At 46.6% G+C, this 17,514-nt stretch overlaps 1 protein-coding gene across 3 annotated transcripts; it reads right to left on the bottom strand.

Moving 5' to 3' along the window:
• Window positions 1–1,068: 1,068 nt before the first annotated feature.
• CLDN16 (claudin 16) lies at window positions 1,069–16,917 on the bottom strand. Of its 3 annotated transcripts, none has more exons than XM_053951907.1 (6): window positions 16,588–16,917; window positions 3,876–3,978; window positions 3,470–3,634; window positions 2,225–2,416; window positions 1,762–1,908; window positions 1,069–1,501 (listed from the first exon to the last, which is right to left on the bottom strand). In XM_053951907.1, exons 1-5 carry the CDS (start codon window positions 16,648–16,650, stop codon window positions 1,769–1,771), a joined length of 663 nt encoding a protein of 220 aa, XP_053807882.1. In that variant the 5' UTR covers window positions 16,651–16,917; the 3' UTR covers window positions 1,069–1,501; window positions 1,762–1,768. The 3 variants fall into 3 exon arrangements, with proteins under 3 accessions (XP_053807882.1, XP_053807883.1, XP_053807881.1); XM_053951908.1 differs by lacking the exon at window positions 16,588–16,917 and adding an exon at window positions 8,496–8,612; XM_053951906.1 differs by lacking the exon at window positions 16,588–16,917 and adding an exon at window positions 8,496–8,609 and having other exon boundaries at window positions 1,069–1,683.
• Between the last annotated feature and the right edge of the window lie 597 nt (window positions 16,918–17,514).

The following is a 17,514-nucleotide window of genomic DNA, read 5'->3' as shown; positions in this document are numbered from 1 at the left end:
GGAACTTGTAAAAAAGCTTCCATCACCCCTCCTACTGTGTTTACATCTGTTTGATATAGCTCATCTGTTGGCAGTAACCTGCTCTCAGTTTGGCTGACATAAATGTCTGCCAGCCCAAGCAGCACAAACACTGCAGGCACGAACTCTGCAGGCATGAGCCTCCCTTGCCTGGGCAGCAGAGCTGCCACCAGGGCTCTTGCTGAGATGGTTGTGCTGTGCTCTGAGCCCTGGGCAGGTGTCTGGGTCCGAAGTAGATCCATATGGACCTGCTGTTGTCCTGTCTGTTCCAGGCCCTGGGTGCTTCTGGACGTGGAGCCATGTCAGGGCTGGGTTATGTTTTGGCCTTACTGGTCAGTTCTGTGCTGCACAACAAGGTGCTGCTTCCAGGGTAACCCATCAGAGGACTCAGCCCTTCATTTTCCATCATAGGAGTTATCAGAAGTGCTGCTTGGGATACAGCTCACTCCAAACTCAGCAAGCCCATCTCCCTCTGGCCCACATAATATAAAGTTTCACTTCATACTGTCTGGGAGAAGGAAATCCAGCCTCCCCACCAATCAGTCCATGGAGGAAGCCTACCTTTGGTAGTGCTTCAGCACCCACAGCTGTGCACACCCAGCTGAGACTCCAGCTTTGTTTCTCCACTGCTCCTAAGCAGATAAATCTCTGTGCTGGGAGATTTTTCTCAGCCTTCAGTGGCCATGATATGGTGTGGTGTCCATGGTCAGAAAAGACTGCATTTGGACAGTTCCCACCAACCCTAAGAAAACACTGTCTCAGCTTCTCTCTCTATTAAAGGCACGAAAAAATGTTCACATCCATCCTTAGGGAACATGTTAAGCCACACAGGGGTTTTCCTCCCCCACCCTAGTGAAGACCTGGCTGATGCCCTAACCTCATCCAGCCTATGGCAGCCTGGATTGCAGCTGGGGACAGCAGTCCTGAACTAGGTTTAAATACCTTTTGATGGAAAGGGACAATAGATTTTAGTATCATTTATCCTAGCTTCTAGTTAATGTAGATATATTGTAATGCACAAGTTCCGATTTTGGATCTTCACTCACTTCATCCAAGAAATGTTTTTATTAAGCAGAATGAAGCTGGCAATTTCCAGATTTCACTGAGTTTAGTAGTGTACCTTTAATACTGACTGAGAAGGACTGTATTTTTCAGGGAAGAATGCACCTGCATTTACAATCATTTCTCAGTGCAGATTCATGGACCAAAGAGAGGGCCAGACATTTAACACAGCTCTTATCTCTTGAAAAGCTCCCCAGCTGCCTGTAGGAGGGGCAGACCCCCCTACTGAGTGCACAGGGTCCAGATGTTGGTCAGGCAGTCAGTCCCTCCCTTTGCCAGGATTTTCTCCTTTCTCTGTTGACGCATTGCCAGACATGGAACGGATCCATCTTGCAGTTTGGGGGTCTTCATGCAGAACACTGCGGTCTGATTCAGGAATGGCTGATTTATCTCACTTCTACCAATGGTGTTGAGACAAATGCTGAAAAGAGTTTGCGTTGGTTATTTCAGTCTGTGCTTATACAAGTGGTCTCAGTACTCAAGTCAAGAGGATTCCAGAAAGCAGGATCTTCTCAGAGTTTACTTTCTTGAAGGAAAAGTATTTTGAAGCTCTCATAATGCAAACATTGTAGCATATAGTAGATCCTTGCAATTCAACTGCATCTGTATCACAACCACAAGAGCTTGAGTCTCTGTGCAATCCACTACAAATTAAAGCAGAGCTCTTTCTGGAGCACTTACCTCCTCCTCACACCCTTGTGTCCACCGCATACATTTTGGAGGTGGCTGTTTGCGAGGATGGCAAATGCACGTTTGTCACAACGGTCGCAGCTGAGGAATAGCCTTTCCTCAAGGAGTAGGCAGAATGGAATCTTCCAGAACTGGTCTCTGTGAGGCACAGGGAGAGACATAGGAACTGCTAATGAGTGACTTTCAGATGCAAAGTTTCGTTATTCAGGGAAAGCAGCACTCCAAGATGTGACATAATAACAACACACTTTATGTCATCCTCACACCTCAGCTCCCACATGAAGATCTTGATGTGCTTTCTAGAGCTGCCTAAGACTATTCCCATTTTACAGCTGAAAATATCGCCACTGGAGATGAGCAGCTATGCCAAAGGACTTTCCCCACCCTGTGCACCTGTAGCACACCCTGAGCAATGGCTCTATCCCTGAGCTGTGCTTCAGCCGTGCTTCCTCACCTCTGAAGAGATACATGCAGCAGGTGAGCAGGGACCCGGACAAGAAGCAGCCAAGTGACCCCGCCATGCCAAGCCAGCAGGACCAACCAAACTTGTACTGGGTGCCCAGGAACACGTTGTGGAAGAGCAGAGAGGAGCGCTCCACGTAGACATCCACGGCGTACCACACAGAGCCCGTGATGCCAGGGAGACCTGCAGGGCAGGAGAGAGGTGCCACACTCAGAACCATGGGGATCAGATCTAAAGCTAGAGCTGCTGCCTGCTGGGTCAGACTTCAGTGTGGGAAGACCTTCCTGGGGCAGCAGGTTTTGGCCCCCGTCCATGCTCCATCTTTGGTGATTCACCCTGGCTCCTGCTGATATCCTGGGCTGCCAGGCAGAGGCTGCACCTCATGGCTTGGCACTCACACACACTTCCAGCACACCGGCAGCACTCAGGTTTCTGCAGCAAAAGGCAGGAAGCTCCTCCCCTCTCAGCTGTTCGTAAAGTTGTCTCCAGAATTCGATTTTCTGATCTGTTGTGATTTTCAGAACTTTGATGATGCTTTTCAGACAAACTTTGATAAGTGAATTGGAAGATGTTTAAAGGAGCCTCTCGACGTGTTTTACATGTGCTCTCAGTGGCTGGGGTGAGTTATTAAATCCACTTAGACTGAAGAAGAGGTAGCTGCTTGATATTGGCATAAAGTCAAATTATATTATTTGGTACCTAGCTGGCTATTTATTTTTGTGTTTAAAATTCTCCCACTGGCTGTAACAGCAAAGCACCTCAGCCAGTTGGGTATTTATCATCTAGAAGGGACAGACATGTTATTATTCTTTTATTAGAGATCAGCTGCAGAGATTTTGGGCTAAGTGACTTGCCCAAGGTCACACAATCTGTGGCAGAGCCAGGAACCAAACCAGGATGCCAGGACTTTCTAGTCTTTCAGCAATTGGTCTAGAGACCTACAGCAAGGTCTGTTTGCTATATCAACAACTTCAACTGCTCCACAGTGATATAGCAATCAATGGAAATCAGTCAACTCAAAGCCAACTCACCTGGTCAAAACATGAACTGAAAGCAGATAAACTCAACTACATGCTGTTTGAGGCAGGTGGTGAACAGAAGAAGCTGCATTACACAAATAAATCAAATAAAGATCCTTCCCCCTACAGAACATCACCAGCCAAAATAAAAGGCTTTTAACACTTCCCCACTTTGCTAAAGGCTGTCTTACAGAATGGGGACACAGTGGGGAAATACCTGCGAGGAGCAACATAACCCCAGACACCAGGCAGATGCGCAGCTTGATGAGCGGCTCATCGGGAAGGAATTTTACACAGTCCAGTCCCAGGACCAGGAAGAGAAATCCAAATCCTGACAGGAGGTCTGCTGTTATCATCATGGCTCGGGTCAGCACCAGTTTCACTGCAGGACAAAAGCAGATCATTCCAGTGCACATTGAATGGAAATGTGGGCAGGTAATGGGGTCAGATCCCAGAGGAATATTATATTCTGATGTTCAGCTTTTTTCAGCTTCCCTTGGGAGTAATACCTAACTGAGAAAAGAAACATGCCTCTAATTATCTGTCACTGAGTAGAACAGATACTCTTAGTCTGCACTCAAGTATCCCCACCACTTGTAGAAACATCTCTGACTCTTACATACCAGAATGCTCGGCGTAGATGGAGTCGTACTCATCACAAGTTTGGATCCCATCAAAAACGTTTGTGACACATTCCCACCACAGGCCCCGGCATTTTGTACTCACCTGTGGATTGAGAAGACAAAAAAAGACCATAGGTTAAAATATCCATCAATGCAGCAGGTGGTCATCTTAGTCCTTCAACAGAAATCCTGGTCCAGCTACAATGATGGCAAACCTGAGTGTTTAGCTTGAAGAGAAAAAGCAGAAGCTTGGAGGAAAAGGACAATGTTTTCTACATCCCTACTAATGTTTTTATATTAGAGGAAAAAAATTCAGACTAGACATTAGGAAAAAAACCCTTGCCTACTAGTATGGATAAAAATTTTTAAGGAAATATCTAGGAGGAGCTGGGGGTGGCTGACCAGAAAGATCTAAGAGCAGGTTTGCTCACTCATTGCCAAACTCTTGTCTAGGCTGAGCTGGGCAGGGCCATGGACCAGACAACCCAAGATTTTGCTGCCTGTGCTCCCCTTCTTTACACCATCCTCCTGACAGAGGAGGAGCAGCTCACAGAATGGGAGAGGAGTGCAGAGGAGTCTGGATGTGAGCCCCTCTGCAGACATCTGGGGAGGGCTGCCCCCAAATGACTCAGCTGCAAACACTGGCTGGAAAACCAGAGGCAGCCAGTGCTGATCCCGGCCCTGGGGCTCCCGGTGTGCTGCCAGCCATGGGACCACGCGTGCCCAAGCCACAGTCATCACTGAGACATCCAGACTGGGGCAGACGAGGCAGCAGCATCGTTGTTAATCGTCTCTGCTGTCCTCGAGCCGTAGATACCATTCCCAGCCCAGCCTTCCATAAATCACTTTAATACGGGAGGCGTTTCCATTACCAATGCAAATATGGCAACAAGCACCTTTAAAATATTCCTGGAATTGCTCATACGAGGAGCAGAGTTAATGTCGGTGCAGCTTTGGACTCCAGCCCGCCCACTCCTGCCAGCGACACCCGCTGCAGTTAATGGAAAGAGAAACTCTTCCAGCAAATGAGTTTCACACAGGGGAAGGGGACCAGGCTTGCTTGGATGATGCAATAAATTCATTTTTCTTGCACCGTGTAAATCACAAAGCAGATAATAACATATCTCGGACACATAATAAAGTCTTATTCAGGATGCACTGAGGTCTGTAGCCAACTGTAATATTTTCTCCACTACACAATGTCTGAGCCAAGCTGTGCACCTCCTCTGTGATATTGCTGTCTGGATCAAAGGTGAGGAAAAATGACTTGCTACTTCAGACTGGCAGAAGAGATACTATTTATATTTGAGTGAAAATAATCTACAAGTTTTGTTTCATGAAGATGAGAAGTGCTTAACATTTCTGAGAATTTCATGGCATATTTAATGAAAAATATGATGAAAAATGAGAAGCAGTGATGGAAAAAATAATTTCATTTATTCTGTGCTTTTCAAGAAAACAAAGTCTCATAAAATAATTTGCTGTGTTTACATTCAATGTATTTTCACCATGGCCCTCTTAATGCAGTTGCAGGTCCTCTTCTGTCTTAACTCACCACTGTTCAGGCTGTGCTTGAAATTAGCATATTTTTATTAAATTACATTTTGTTCCACTTGTGTTTATATAATTTCTCTTTCCTCCCAAACCACCATAGGCTAACTTATACTACTCTGCATTCAGCTAATAATGTCACTTACTTCCTCACTTGCTGATATCATTACTGTTTTTTAAATCTTACAAGCAGCATCTACATCTAAATTATTTATAAGGAGACTAGCAGGATTCCAGGCTTTGTCACCCTCCAAGCAAAACAGAGGTCTTAAGCACAACAGTTATGATCTAGCTTGTGAAATAACCCACTTCCCTGACTAACAAAAACTTGTTCAATGTTTTTCATTTCTTGGGATGTCTCAGTTGCCACTACTCCTGCTACAGCCAGCACAGGCAAAGCAGGAGCCAGCCCATCTCCACACAGCCTGTGTGCAGCCAGGTGTTGGAGGGATAGGAACAGGTGTCACTGTGGGGACCTCTGGCTGCCCTGAGCTGCTGCTGAGCTATTCTGGTTTCTGCGGCCAGGGTCCAACACTTGCTTCCCTCTGTTTTGTGCACTGTTGATCCTTCTGGTTGTTAATCTGCTCCCAGGCCACCCTTGAGCATCTTCCCTTGCGCTGACAGCACAGACCCTCAGGCACATGGGAACTCGCTGCTGGAAAGGGGACAGGGGTCAGGGCATGGGGCATCATGTGGGGACATGGATTTCCCCATCCCATGGCTTGACTCCTGCACCATGTTGGTAGCACAAATTCCCCATCACCTCTCTCCCCCTATAGCAGATCTGCTCCAGCCTCCCAGGGCCCAGCTAAGGACTCCCTGAGCAGCCAAACACCACAGCCATGCTCCTCATCCCCCACTCGGATTACGAAACACATTGCCACGACCTGCTTTCCCTAACACAAATATGCATGTAAAACATGAACTGCATAATGACTGTAATACATATAATGATACCCTATTCATAATGTATAATTAATACTAAAATGATTCTCATACAGAAAAAAAGCAAAATTACAGAACAAGCACACCCTTCTCCTTCTGGGGAAAGCGGAGAAGACAAACACATAAGCAATGTTAGTCACAGTGTTTTACCGCACTCTGAGAAGGTGCCAGCAGACAATGATTACAAGCCCAGCTTGAGAGTAAAACAGGCAGCATTTAACAGTAGTGGTGGTATTTATAGTCCACCTGCAACAGGGAGGGACTGTCTACACAATACAGCACTCGTTGAGAAGCAGATTATGGGCTTTTCCCACTACAAACTACCGCAAAAATTGACCCAGCCCTGTCTTGATGCTTCACAGGGAGTCACTAACTTAAACAACTTTCTGTAACCTGTTGTTTCTCAAGGGGCTGTGAAAGCTGAGTCAGGGCCCTGCAGCCTCTCTGGAAGTGGCTGCTCCTGGCACTCCTCGGCCTCTTCTTCCTGGGATGCTCCTCTCCAGTGGGACCACAGGGAGGGCTTCATCCTCCCCAGCTGCGGGGAGCCAGGGTCAAAGCCAAGCAACCAGCCAAGATCCAGCAGCTGCTGAAGGATGGAGTTCCCTTCTCCTGGAGTCAAAGTTGCCTAACTTACCCTTTTTCCAGCTGAAAACAGGAGTCATTGCGGACTCTAGCCTTTCTGGCCGTGGACATTCGCCTGTTTACAGAGGCAGTGAGTCATTAGGGTCATTAAGATCAGTGGTCAGGTATTATGGCTGGGGGCGTTTTGCTTCATTATTTAGTATTCACACTCAGAGCCGGAATGTGAGAATAGTGGTTGCTAATGACCAAACTGGGTGTTAATGGAGCACTTCGGACAGCCCATCGCAGGTGCCTTTGCGCCAGGAAGACAAGGTTACCTAGCCTCAGGGTAATGGACCAGCTCTTTACTAGACTCACTTTGCTCAGGAGCTGGGCTTCTCTCATCTGGTTTTCCCCACAACTGGACTCCCTTGGCTCTTCTGAGTATACTGATACCTTCATCTGAGTACTTCCTGAAAGGAACCTGAAATATCTCCCAAATGGAGAATCACGTCACATCCAGCATCACTGGCTGCACTCTATTTGTCCTGAAAAGAGGCTCACTGAGCAGACACGCTGACCACCAGGAACTGCACTGCACTGGATCATCATCTTGGCACTTACATCCACCTTTCAGGGTTTCTGACAGTCAGATTGTCAGGATTTCTTGTGGCATAGAGAAAAAAAAAGATTTTCTTGTAATTAGTTTTATCCTTCTTTCCTTGGATAATTCACCCCTTCACGTGCTGCAACTAAATGCTGCATTGCAATCACTGAGGGCAGAGGAGCTCACAGTTTCATTATGCTGGACAGCAGAAAGTTTCATCCTGATACATTCAGTCAAACTTTCTGTCCTAAACAATCCAACCTGCCAGAGAGCAGATTCCTACACTGTGGACCTGCAGCTTAAATGTACAGAAATGAATGGCTGTGCTGGGAAGAAAATTACAAATTTGCAGCATTGAGTGCTGGAGAAACAGTGCTGATTTTAGGCCTGGAGGCTTTGGGACACACCTTGCCTGTAAGCAGCAATCTGCTCCCTTGATTACAATTATATTTTGCCAATATCTTTTTCTAATATGAGAGTGCTACTGTCCACATGAGTTCCAGGAGATACTGAGTCCCCATGCTCCCCTTAAATTTCTGGTAGCCCTGTAGCTCAATGGTCAGGAAAAGACTTGAAGAGCACTGTTGTACATGCTGGATGTCTCCACCAAGAAGTCTGAACTATAGAACTAGAAACATCTTCAAAATATCCATGCAGGCTGGAGGTACAGGATAACTCTTCCCAAGTTCATGCACATTTAAAACTAAACCTGTAGATCTTTCCTGAACTTACTCAGTAAGAGCACAGTCTGGATAAAAATGTCTGGCAAAGAGAATTTCACAAAACACCACTTTTCTCCTGCTCTTGCCACAGTAATTATTTTCATTCTCATCCACTTTCATCCAGCACAACAGGGAGAAAGAACATGAGAGTGGAGTGAAGCAATGATACCAGGAGCAAACTCTCTCTAGGACACATTGTTTTTGGTGATCAGGCTCTCCTCACCCCAGTCTTACCTCCAGGGAGTCATCAGCATTCACCATCCAGCAGTCTGTCCAGGTAGATATTATCAAAAACGCAGCAGAGAAAAAGGCAAAAAAGAAGCCCACATATTGGAGGAAAAATTTCATGCCAGCAGGTGCTCAGCACACCCACGGGAGTGCGAACAACAGTGCCCAGCCTTGTTCCTAAAGCCAGGGTAGAGACAGAGTGTCAGTGTCCCAGATGGCCAGCAGTGACCATGAAGAGCAGGACCTCCTCTCTGGTGCAGATGCCATCTGGCAGTGATGGCTGCAGGGGCAGTGCTCACCTGCCAGGGGTCAGGAGGAGGGAGAGAGCACCCACGGGAGCTGCTGCAGCCAATCCGCCCTGCACCGCTACAGCTCTTGTCATGCCTGACTGAAGAGAAATGGGGCTGTGCACAAGTGACATGCAGGTAACTGCAGCCCTGGACTGCCAGGGGAGGCAGGTATCATGGCAGGTTTTGTCAAAATAGGGATTAGAAAAAAGAATCAAAACTTGTTCTCCAGGGCAGAAGTCTTGAGCCTTGCTGAGGGACACAGAGAGGAGCTCTCATATGCACACACACACATTTATTCCTGTTCAATGGTTTATGCCTTAGCAGGGAGCAATTATTAAGTGTCTTGGTGTAGATCCCAGGCCCCTTGGTTGTTACTCTGTTGGTCTCTGGTGCAGTGATGATCTAGTTCAATGCAGAAATGTCACTAGAGAGGAAAAGGAAAAGGCAGCAGTCATGTGCCTTCAGAGCCAACATCTACCCCCATCCCAGATACAGAACTCTATATTCTGAATTTAAGTCAAACCTCAACACCTCTCATGCCCTAGGCCTCAATTTGTTCACGGCATGAGTACAACTCCCATGTGGAAATCTTGAAGTTTTCAGACTAGTGCCAGTCTGGAGGATTTCAGTTGGTTGGAATTTCCCTGCTTGCTCTGATTGCAAACTTCTGTTTTCCTGACAGACTCTGCAGGTGAGCAGGGGTCACACAGGCTGCCAGGGGCAGAAGGCTGGGGCCTCTGTAAGAGGCTTCTCAATGTCTCCTCTCATGCAGTGCTGAGAAAGCCATTAGGGCTCCAGAGCACCTTTCAGGGAAACCAAAGGGGAGTAGGACTAGAAATTCCTCTCACCCCAAAGGTACAAAAGCACAGAAACCATCGCATCCTCAATGATCTTTTTTTTTTTTTTTTTTTTTTTTTTTTTTTTTTTATATAAAGAGAAGCAGTAACAGACTGAAGACCTGCCTTGAATGGGCAAATATTCAACACAGGGCAGAGGAGCAGACTCTTGCTCTGCGTTCCGCTTTGCTTCTAGCTGCTTGCCCAAGCTGGCGGTGTCTGTCATCTGAGCTGTCACCTCCAGATGGAGCCAAGCGGCACCTTTACAGCACTGCTCAAAGCTTCTGCTTCTCCGGGATTCCCCTTCAAATACCACAGCAATGAGAAGTTTATCCTTACAAAAGATAACCCGTATAATTCCAATCATAACCTCATGAGGTGGTTTTGCTGACAGAGATCGCAACTTTTACCCTCGATGCCAGGCTCACCTCACTCCACTCCTCAGAGGTCACCCTGTGGAACAGATCCTCGGCACATGCTTTGGGAGGCTTAAGTGGAGAACAAAAGTCCCAGGTCATAAAGCCAGGGTATGCAGGAGGCTCTACTGCTACAGCTTTCTGCTTTCTGCTTCCTAATTCCATTTATAGAAGCTAACAAGTGAGGAACTTTTCTTCTTCCATCTTTCCCAGATGCAGGTCTTGATGTGGTTATGTGGGTATGATCTCCAAATGTCCAGATAAGTCAAAGAAACCTTCATGAATTTCACTTCATGGCTCTCTGTGACAAGGGTACCTTTATGTTTTCAACAGTTCTGATCCATGGGGACATGGCAGTGGCCACACAGGTCCCATAAAGGATCATGACTTTCATTAGCACATACCTGTATATAGATTGCATTTGTCTGAGGTATGAAAACACACATCATCTTCCTGTACTTGTCCTGTCCTGAGTTCATTAACCTCTGTCTGCACCCATTTTTGAAAAGCATCCTAGTAAGTTGTTATTACTGGCAACCCAGAAAAAGCAGTGTGGTGAGCTAGAAAAGGCCTGAAAAATCTGAGACAGCCTTCCCACAATCAGCATTAAGTCCTTAACAGTGTCAAGACCAGAGTTTAACAGCAACAGAGCCTGGATTAACCAGAAAATGTATTATAACCATATGAAATGTATTATAGCCATTGCCTTTTCCTTCTGTCCTGTACCCAAATGCAAGCCATTTTCAGAGAGGATAAGCCCAGTGGAAAGAAAGGGGACATTTTCTCTTATTTGGTGCATGGTGAAAGTGTCTCAATACAAGCATGACAGAGGTAGAAAAGTGAAAATCTCCTGTGATAATAGCTAGAGAGATGTTTCTAAGCTTTTGTGCTGGGCACATCATACTCTGTTCTTCCAGCCCAGCCCATGAAATGTCCATGGATGTCAGACCAAGAGGCAAACTCCACTAAGGAGTGGAGGCAGCATGTGAGGCACCAATGCTGCCTGTGCTTCACACCATCTCTCCACAACTGTTATTGTAATCCTGGTGATGCCTGGTTTATTTTCCACATGCCCAGCAATGTGTTGCTTTCCCAGCTCCTTCCATCTCCATGTGTTCACCTTCCCTTCGGGGCAGGGCAGGTGAGTGACCCTTCCTAGAGCAGGATGCCTGTGCTTCCCTGGCCATGAGTCACTGGGGGCAGGAAGTGGCTCCAGCCATTTGCATCTAGCTTGGGGCTCTGGAGCATCCTGGCCTGGACAGCAGAGCAGATCAGGATCCTCCAGTTTTCCCTGGTGTAATGCTGCTCCAGAGTGTAAAACACAATGAAGATGGTTTGTGGCTTTTCACCTGGTGGAGAGACCAATCCAATATCTGGTCCTTCTTTAGGTCTGTGTCTTCAAACACACCCATAGAATCTGCTGTAGTTACTAGAAAGAATACAATACTCTTTTATTTAGTAGAAAATGGCAAGGTACATGTTTAATACTCTTTATTTAGAACAACTCAGCATCTTCTTGAAGCAAAGTCTGTAGCAGTTTCTCATCACGGTCTGCTTTCCTAACTTGCATGACAGATGTCCCCTCAGCTTCAGAAAACAGCTCTCCCAAAATAAACTCAGAAGATGCCTTTGTATAGCCCAAAACCTGGCTGGCATGACGCAGGGTAGCTTTCCAGTGAATTTGTAGGCTGTACTACATATGCTAACTGTGCTTTGACACTAACAAAAGCATTAGGGTATCCTAATATTTGATTGTCAGAGCTTGGCCTTGTCAGGCTCTTACTCAGTGTGGGATCAATGCAGCAAAACTTTGCTAATTTAAGAGTTTTATCACCTTGACTACACTCAGCCCCAGCTCAGGGACAAATGCACCACGGGTCGATTCCTTTTATTACTCATTAACACAAGGGGGTCTCTGCTCTCTGTTAAAGCCAAGCTATTTATGTTAGAGAAAGAGAAACTACTGCCAGTCTTGGGAGGTGGTTGTCACCAGTCTACTGACAAAACCATTTTTGCAGCAACACCCCACTGAGGTTGCAGTCCCATGAACATAGAAGTGTGGTGCTCTGCCTTTACTTCCTCAGTGTCTAATATATAGTGTAGCAGAGGGCCTGGAGCAAGAAGGAAGTGGTGATGCTGTGCGTTCATGTATGAAATGCAGACCTCTCTGCAAACAGCAAGCAGCCCATGAGGTGACTTGTGTTCAGGGCCAGGGGCTTGTCCAGCAGGAAGGGCTCAGGAGTCAGAGGTGATGGAGAGCTTCGGAAGGACTTTCCCCAGGAGCTCTTCTGCTCCATGGGTTTGTCTGCCCAACCCTTCCCACTCCTCCCTCCTAGCTGTACCAACTCCGTTTTCCTGCTTCACACACTGCCATCCATGGCCTCTAAGTGTGTTCAGCTCCAGAGCAGTGCTCCTTGGATGTGAGATGTGTACACAAATAAATTACAGAGCAGTGTGTAATGTACCCCTTCAGCCATGCTCATACAGTCACAAAACCTTGGAATTTAGCTTGGCTTTAGCTCAGTAACCCCAAGGAAAATAGTAAGACTTCTGAGCAGCCTATGATTTTTCAAGCAGGCAATATATAAGATTAAAGGAAAATAGGAAAGCAAAGGCATGTTCTGGTAGATGAGAGCTTAAAGGATTGGTAAGTAAAAACCGTGTTTGTACATGTGTGTGTGTCTGTATATTATATACACAGGTATGATGCTTGCGCACACTGCTTTAAAACAGCTTTTTTAGTCACTACAAAGCAATAAATGCTAAAACAAGCATTTCATCACAGTCTTTTCAGGTTCTCAAAGTACCATGTTCTCCTCAGTACAATAAATTTCGTTTTATGGCTGCCTATGAAATCCCACACCTGAGAAACACATAATCTCAATGATGTATTACTAACCCCATTTTAGAGCTGGGGAAAACGAGGCCCTGACTAAGTGCCTTTAGATGGAGAGCGAGGAGTCCCGCTCCTCTTTAGCACCGGGGCAGGACTCCCTGCCTGGGCGTGGTGAGATCCCTATCACTGAAAACGTGTGTGACCACTCGGCTTTCCCGAGAGCGCGGGAGAATACGCGGTGCCCGTCACTGCATACCAGCTCCACGCAGGTGTGTTTTGGCAGAGGAGCTGGGTAGTGAATCAGACACACCTTTTCTCGGCATGTCACAAGTTCCAGTCCACAGCCCTCGTCCCCACGCACTTGGGGGCTGTTGATGCCCTGCCACGTCCCTGCGGCGTCATCCTCATCCAAGCGTGTCTTTCCCAGCATGAGCCTGAACTTTCCCGTGCGCTGATACCAGGGTGATTAAACACAAGGGAAGCACAACCTCTGTGCCACTACTAGCAATCGTGCAGGGAGGGAAGGGAGAGCAGTGTGGGCATTTAACACTCTCCAGAGCACCAGAGAAAAGCACAGGAGGAAGGTGCCGCGGTGGAAGGGGTCCGTGCTCGGGGACACCTCAGCGCAGGGGAGGGGCCGCAGGTGCGCTTGGCCCTGCAGCGCTCTCCTGGCTGGAATCCAGCCCCCTGTGACTCACTTCACAAGAAATATCCGCTTCAGACCTCTGTGCCTCTCGCTGATACTCACCAACCTGCTTATCAGAGTGACGAAAGACCCTCTAGAAGACTCATCGAGAAAGGGATGAAAGTAACTACAGGGTTAGAAATGCACCGTTTGGTAACAGGATGTTTGGGCTGCTATAAAAAGCCCAGGAGGACAAGAGCTGAGGACAGAGAGAACAGTTGCTGCTGTGATTCACAGACCATGAACACAGGAGAGTTTTGAGATGTGGTTACATGAGTGGGGGCCAGTTTTGGGTGTAGGATCTGCAAGGAGTTTTCCTGCAGAGCTCTGGTCTGTGACTCTCTTAAAATCAGTGTCTGCCCACTTGCCTGGCATCTGTCCCTACCGACACACTCACTGTCCTGTCTCTCCTCCACATTGGAGTCTCTCTGTGCACTAGGAAAAGAAAGCACAGCACGTCCTTTCCCTCTTTCTTTTACCTGCCCCAATTCTGCCCTGGTGGTCTTGGTTCATGCAGGGCCCAGTTTCTGTTCTTTATGAAGATGTGTTGTTCCTCACCCACGCTCTCCCAAAGGAGATCATCCCTCCCCTCTTCTCAGGCTTAAAGCTTCATTTGCACCTTCTTTGTCAACAGCACAGGGCGTGGGCTCACGGAGCGCTCCCGAAACACCCATCGGCAAAGCCTCTGTGTACATCGGGCTTAAGGGAGAGTTTCACCAGCGGGGACACAGCTGTGAGAGAAACACCCCCAGCCTCTGACCTCCAGCCAGATAACTGGGGTTTTAAACTCCCTCCAGGCATTGAAATATGACCTTGGGGTTTCCAATGTGCTCTCCCAATCCTAGCGATAAAGGGTGTGTTGGAAAGTCCAGGGAAGAAACTCCTTCCCTCCTCCTCTGCCAACACACAACTCTGCTTTCAGTGCAGATGGGTCTTGCACTTAGCCAAGGCTTTTCAAGAGTTTCATTTCCTTACAGGCATTAGAATAACCGGCCACATTTAAATACTCTCTAAGTGTTTAACTCTGCTCCCCACTGAAAACCCCACTAAAAAATCCAGCCATGTGTGTCATGGCAGGGACTACTGAGTGCTTCAGAAATACCTGGTTCTGATTTGGGTGTCTTAAAGAGGAATGACCACATTGAATGTCAATGCTTACAAATCCCATCCTTCTGCTCCTCTCAGTTTCCAGAGACAACTACTTGTTGGAAAATGGTTGTACAGGGCCACGGTACCTCTGAGGATGCCGAGCAGTTGTTAACTGTTTCTGGCATGTCATGAGATTTCCTACAGCACAGTAATCTGTGTATCTTGAATTTTTCCAATATCCAAGGACAGCACAAATAGGTTTGGTCTTATTGATCCCCAGAGGAATTCCTAGCAAGATGTGAAAGGAACTAAGTTCAGCAAGCTGAAAAAGATGTGAAACTTCATCTCCTAATCTTTGCATTGCCCCTAACAGTCTGACCTAGAAATCTGGCAAGAATTTATGGCAGAGCCTTTCTAGGAAGGACACTGGATCACTTTATCTTCCCAGCACTAATTATCTGACATGTAATAAGGGCTTAGGAAAAGGGCAGAGGTTGTGGTCCCGGCACAAAAAGGTGAGACACAGACATACCCTGAGATGAGAATCTTTGAGTAATTTCTAAAGTGCTGAGTACAGCTGGGCTTTTCCTTCGTGTGAAGGTTGCCCCCAAAACCAGACTCACAGGTACTTGATGGCTCACTTGGTCAGTGGTTGGGCAATGTAAATGATGGTAACTCTGACTTCACAGAGGTAACTCTGTCTTCAGGACTGTCTGAACAGCAGTTCCTGTGGCAGAGGACCTCAGATGTAGTCATTAGGCATCTTTTCTCCTCCCCATCTCTTTGTAATACCATTCCAATGCTTTCTTCCTCCCTTAATCTGATTTCAGCAAGAACAACCTGAGGTTATTCCAAAGAGGAAAATTTTTCAGTGGTGATTCTGAAGGTGATCAGATTCTTGCCAGTCTCAGGAAGTTCATTTCGTAACTAGGGTATCAAGTTCATAAATGAGCATTTGCACCATCCGTCATTGAGTTCCTGGTGGACACTTGGTAAGATTTGGGTAGAAACGTGACTCTTGCTATAACTGGTCTTGGAAGATCATGACCAAGACCTTGGAAGCATCAGGAACATGATGAGAGCAAACAGGATGGGTAGATGGCAAGGACTAGGTCTTTACAGAACCCATCTCCTGGAAATGCACTTAGAAAACTCTTCCATGGATGGTACCAGGGACGATTTTTATCTTGTCAGGACCTTGGTGCACATCTCTCATAGCTCATGGACTGAGCATGACACTCACACACACGTGGATCTGCTTTGCTCTCACTCGGGCCAGGGTCTCACTTATTCTCCTTGTTTCCCCTCTCCTGCCCTGGGACTGTGACACCAGGAACAGTGTGCTGTGCTCCACGTGTTCCTCGTGGCACATGGGGGAAAGTGGCCACACTTTGTGGCTGACCCTTCTGACAGGGCACACTTTCCACATCACTGCTGAACCTCTTCCCCAGATGCCTCACCACACCTGTCCCAACATGACGCCCTGATTAGTTTCATGCATTTTGAAAATTACATTTGTTGTTTATATGATGTAAAGCTACCCTCTATCTACAACATTTAACTCCCTGCTTTTCCCACAATTGCCTCTCTAGTACTATGAAACTCATTGTTTCCAGGAATTTGATCGTGTCTGTTTTTGTTTTCTATCTGGCTTCTGGTACAGAATGTCCAGTGAAAGAACAATACTAAAATAGAAAAATTGAAAGCAAAATAAATCCTACCATATGGGTCAAATCTCTTGGCCTCCAAAGGTTGATTTTCGTGCCATGGAATCTCCATCAGAGCTTCCAGTATTGCTTTGGGAAACAACAAATGAGCAGCCAAGTACAGGACCACCTTTATTCCTCGACAATTCACTGCCTTGCACAGGCAAGCCCTGAGACCTGAGAGCTGTGGGTAATGACACACAAAGTACAGCTTTACACATGCCAGAACCACTTACTTACAAACGAGAAAGATTCCAGTGTTTTTGGGACATTCTGAGGCACAGCGTCGGGTCCTGCAGTCATTTGTTGGTTGCTGATTCAGAAGAGAAGAAAAAGCAAAGGTAACAGGTGAAAACTGAGAAGCCAGGGAGGAGACATGATTCCTTTCTGAGCCCGCACTAGAGAGAGGTTTGGAGGAGAAGTCAGGAGTTCAGCCAGCCTCACACAACTTCAGTGTGTTACATATAAACACATTTTAGCTAGAGACAGATGAAATCCATCATGTGAAGAGTGGAATTAAACTACTCCCAAAACTGTAACCTTATTATGACTGGTGGGAAAATATGAATGTTTAAATGACTGCAAGAAGAGGGTTGATTATTAGCTTGGTTTATCTCCAGCTGATTAGGAATTCCAGGTCATGTCTGCTGACCAAACATAGATAGGTTTATGCCTTTTTCTGTCCCAAATATTTGAGAATTAATAATTACTACAGCCTCTTTTAAATAATATTTTCAGAATATATTCCCTGTGTGTAATCAGTATCAAATAAGTCCCGTCAGTCCCTCCAATGGATGCTGCCTCCATCAACCACAGATTTCAATACCAAGGAGGAAATCTGAGTTTTGCTCCTGGAAATGATAGTTTCAATTCATCTGTGTAGGTAAAAGCTCTAGTTTTGGTGCTGTTCACTGTCCTGTGGTTTATGGGCAATGGGAGTCATTTGAAGGAAGTCTTCTCCAATTTTTTTGTAAAACTTTGTACTGAACAGCAGCCCTGCAGGAGCGAGCAGCAGATGAAGGGTTAAGCTTTCCTTGTCCTGTTGCCCTCCCCAGCCCTCAAAGCTGTGATCTTTGGCTGCTTCAGCTGCCACCATGGTCAAACTCAGTTTGTTCCTCACTGCAGACCAGGCTGGACACAGTCCTCACTAATCCCAGGGAAGATTTG

This window comes from Vidua chalybeata, chromosome 10, assembly GCF_026979565.1.
Source record: "Vidua chalybeata isolate OUT-0048 chromosome 10, bVidCha1 merged haplotype, whole genome shotgun sequence".
NCBI classification, from domain to species: Eukaryota; Metazoa; Chordata; class Aves; order Passeriformes; family Viduidae; genus Vidua; species Vidua chalybeata.
Note: the sequence above shows the minus strand (reverse complement) of the source record. Positions and strands in the feature narration are given on the sequence as shown.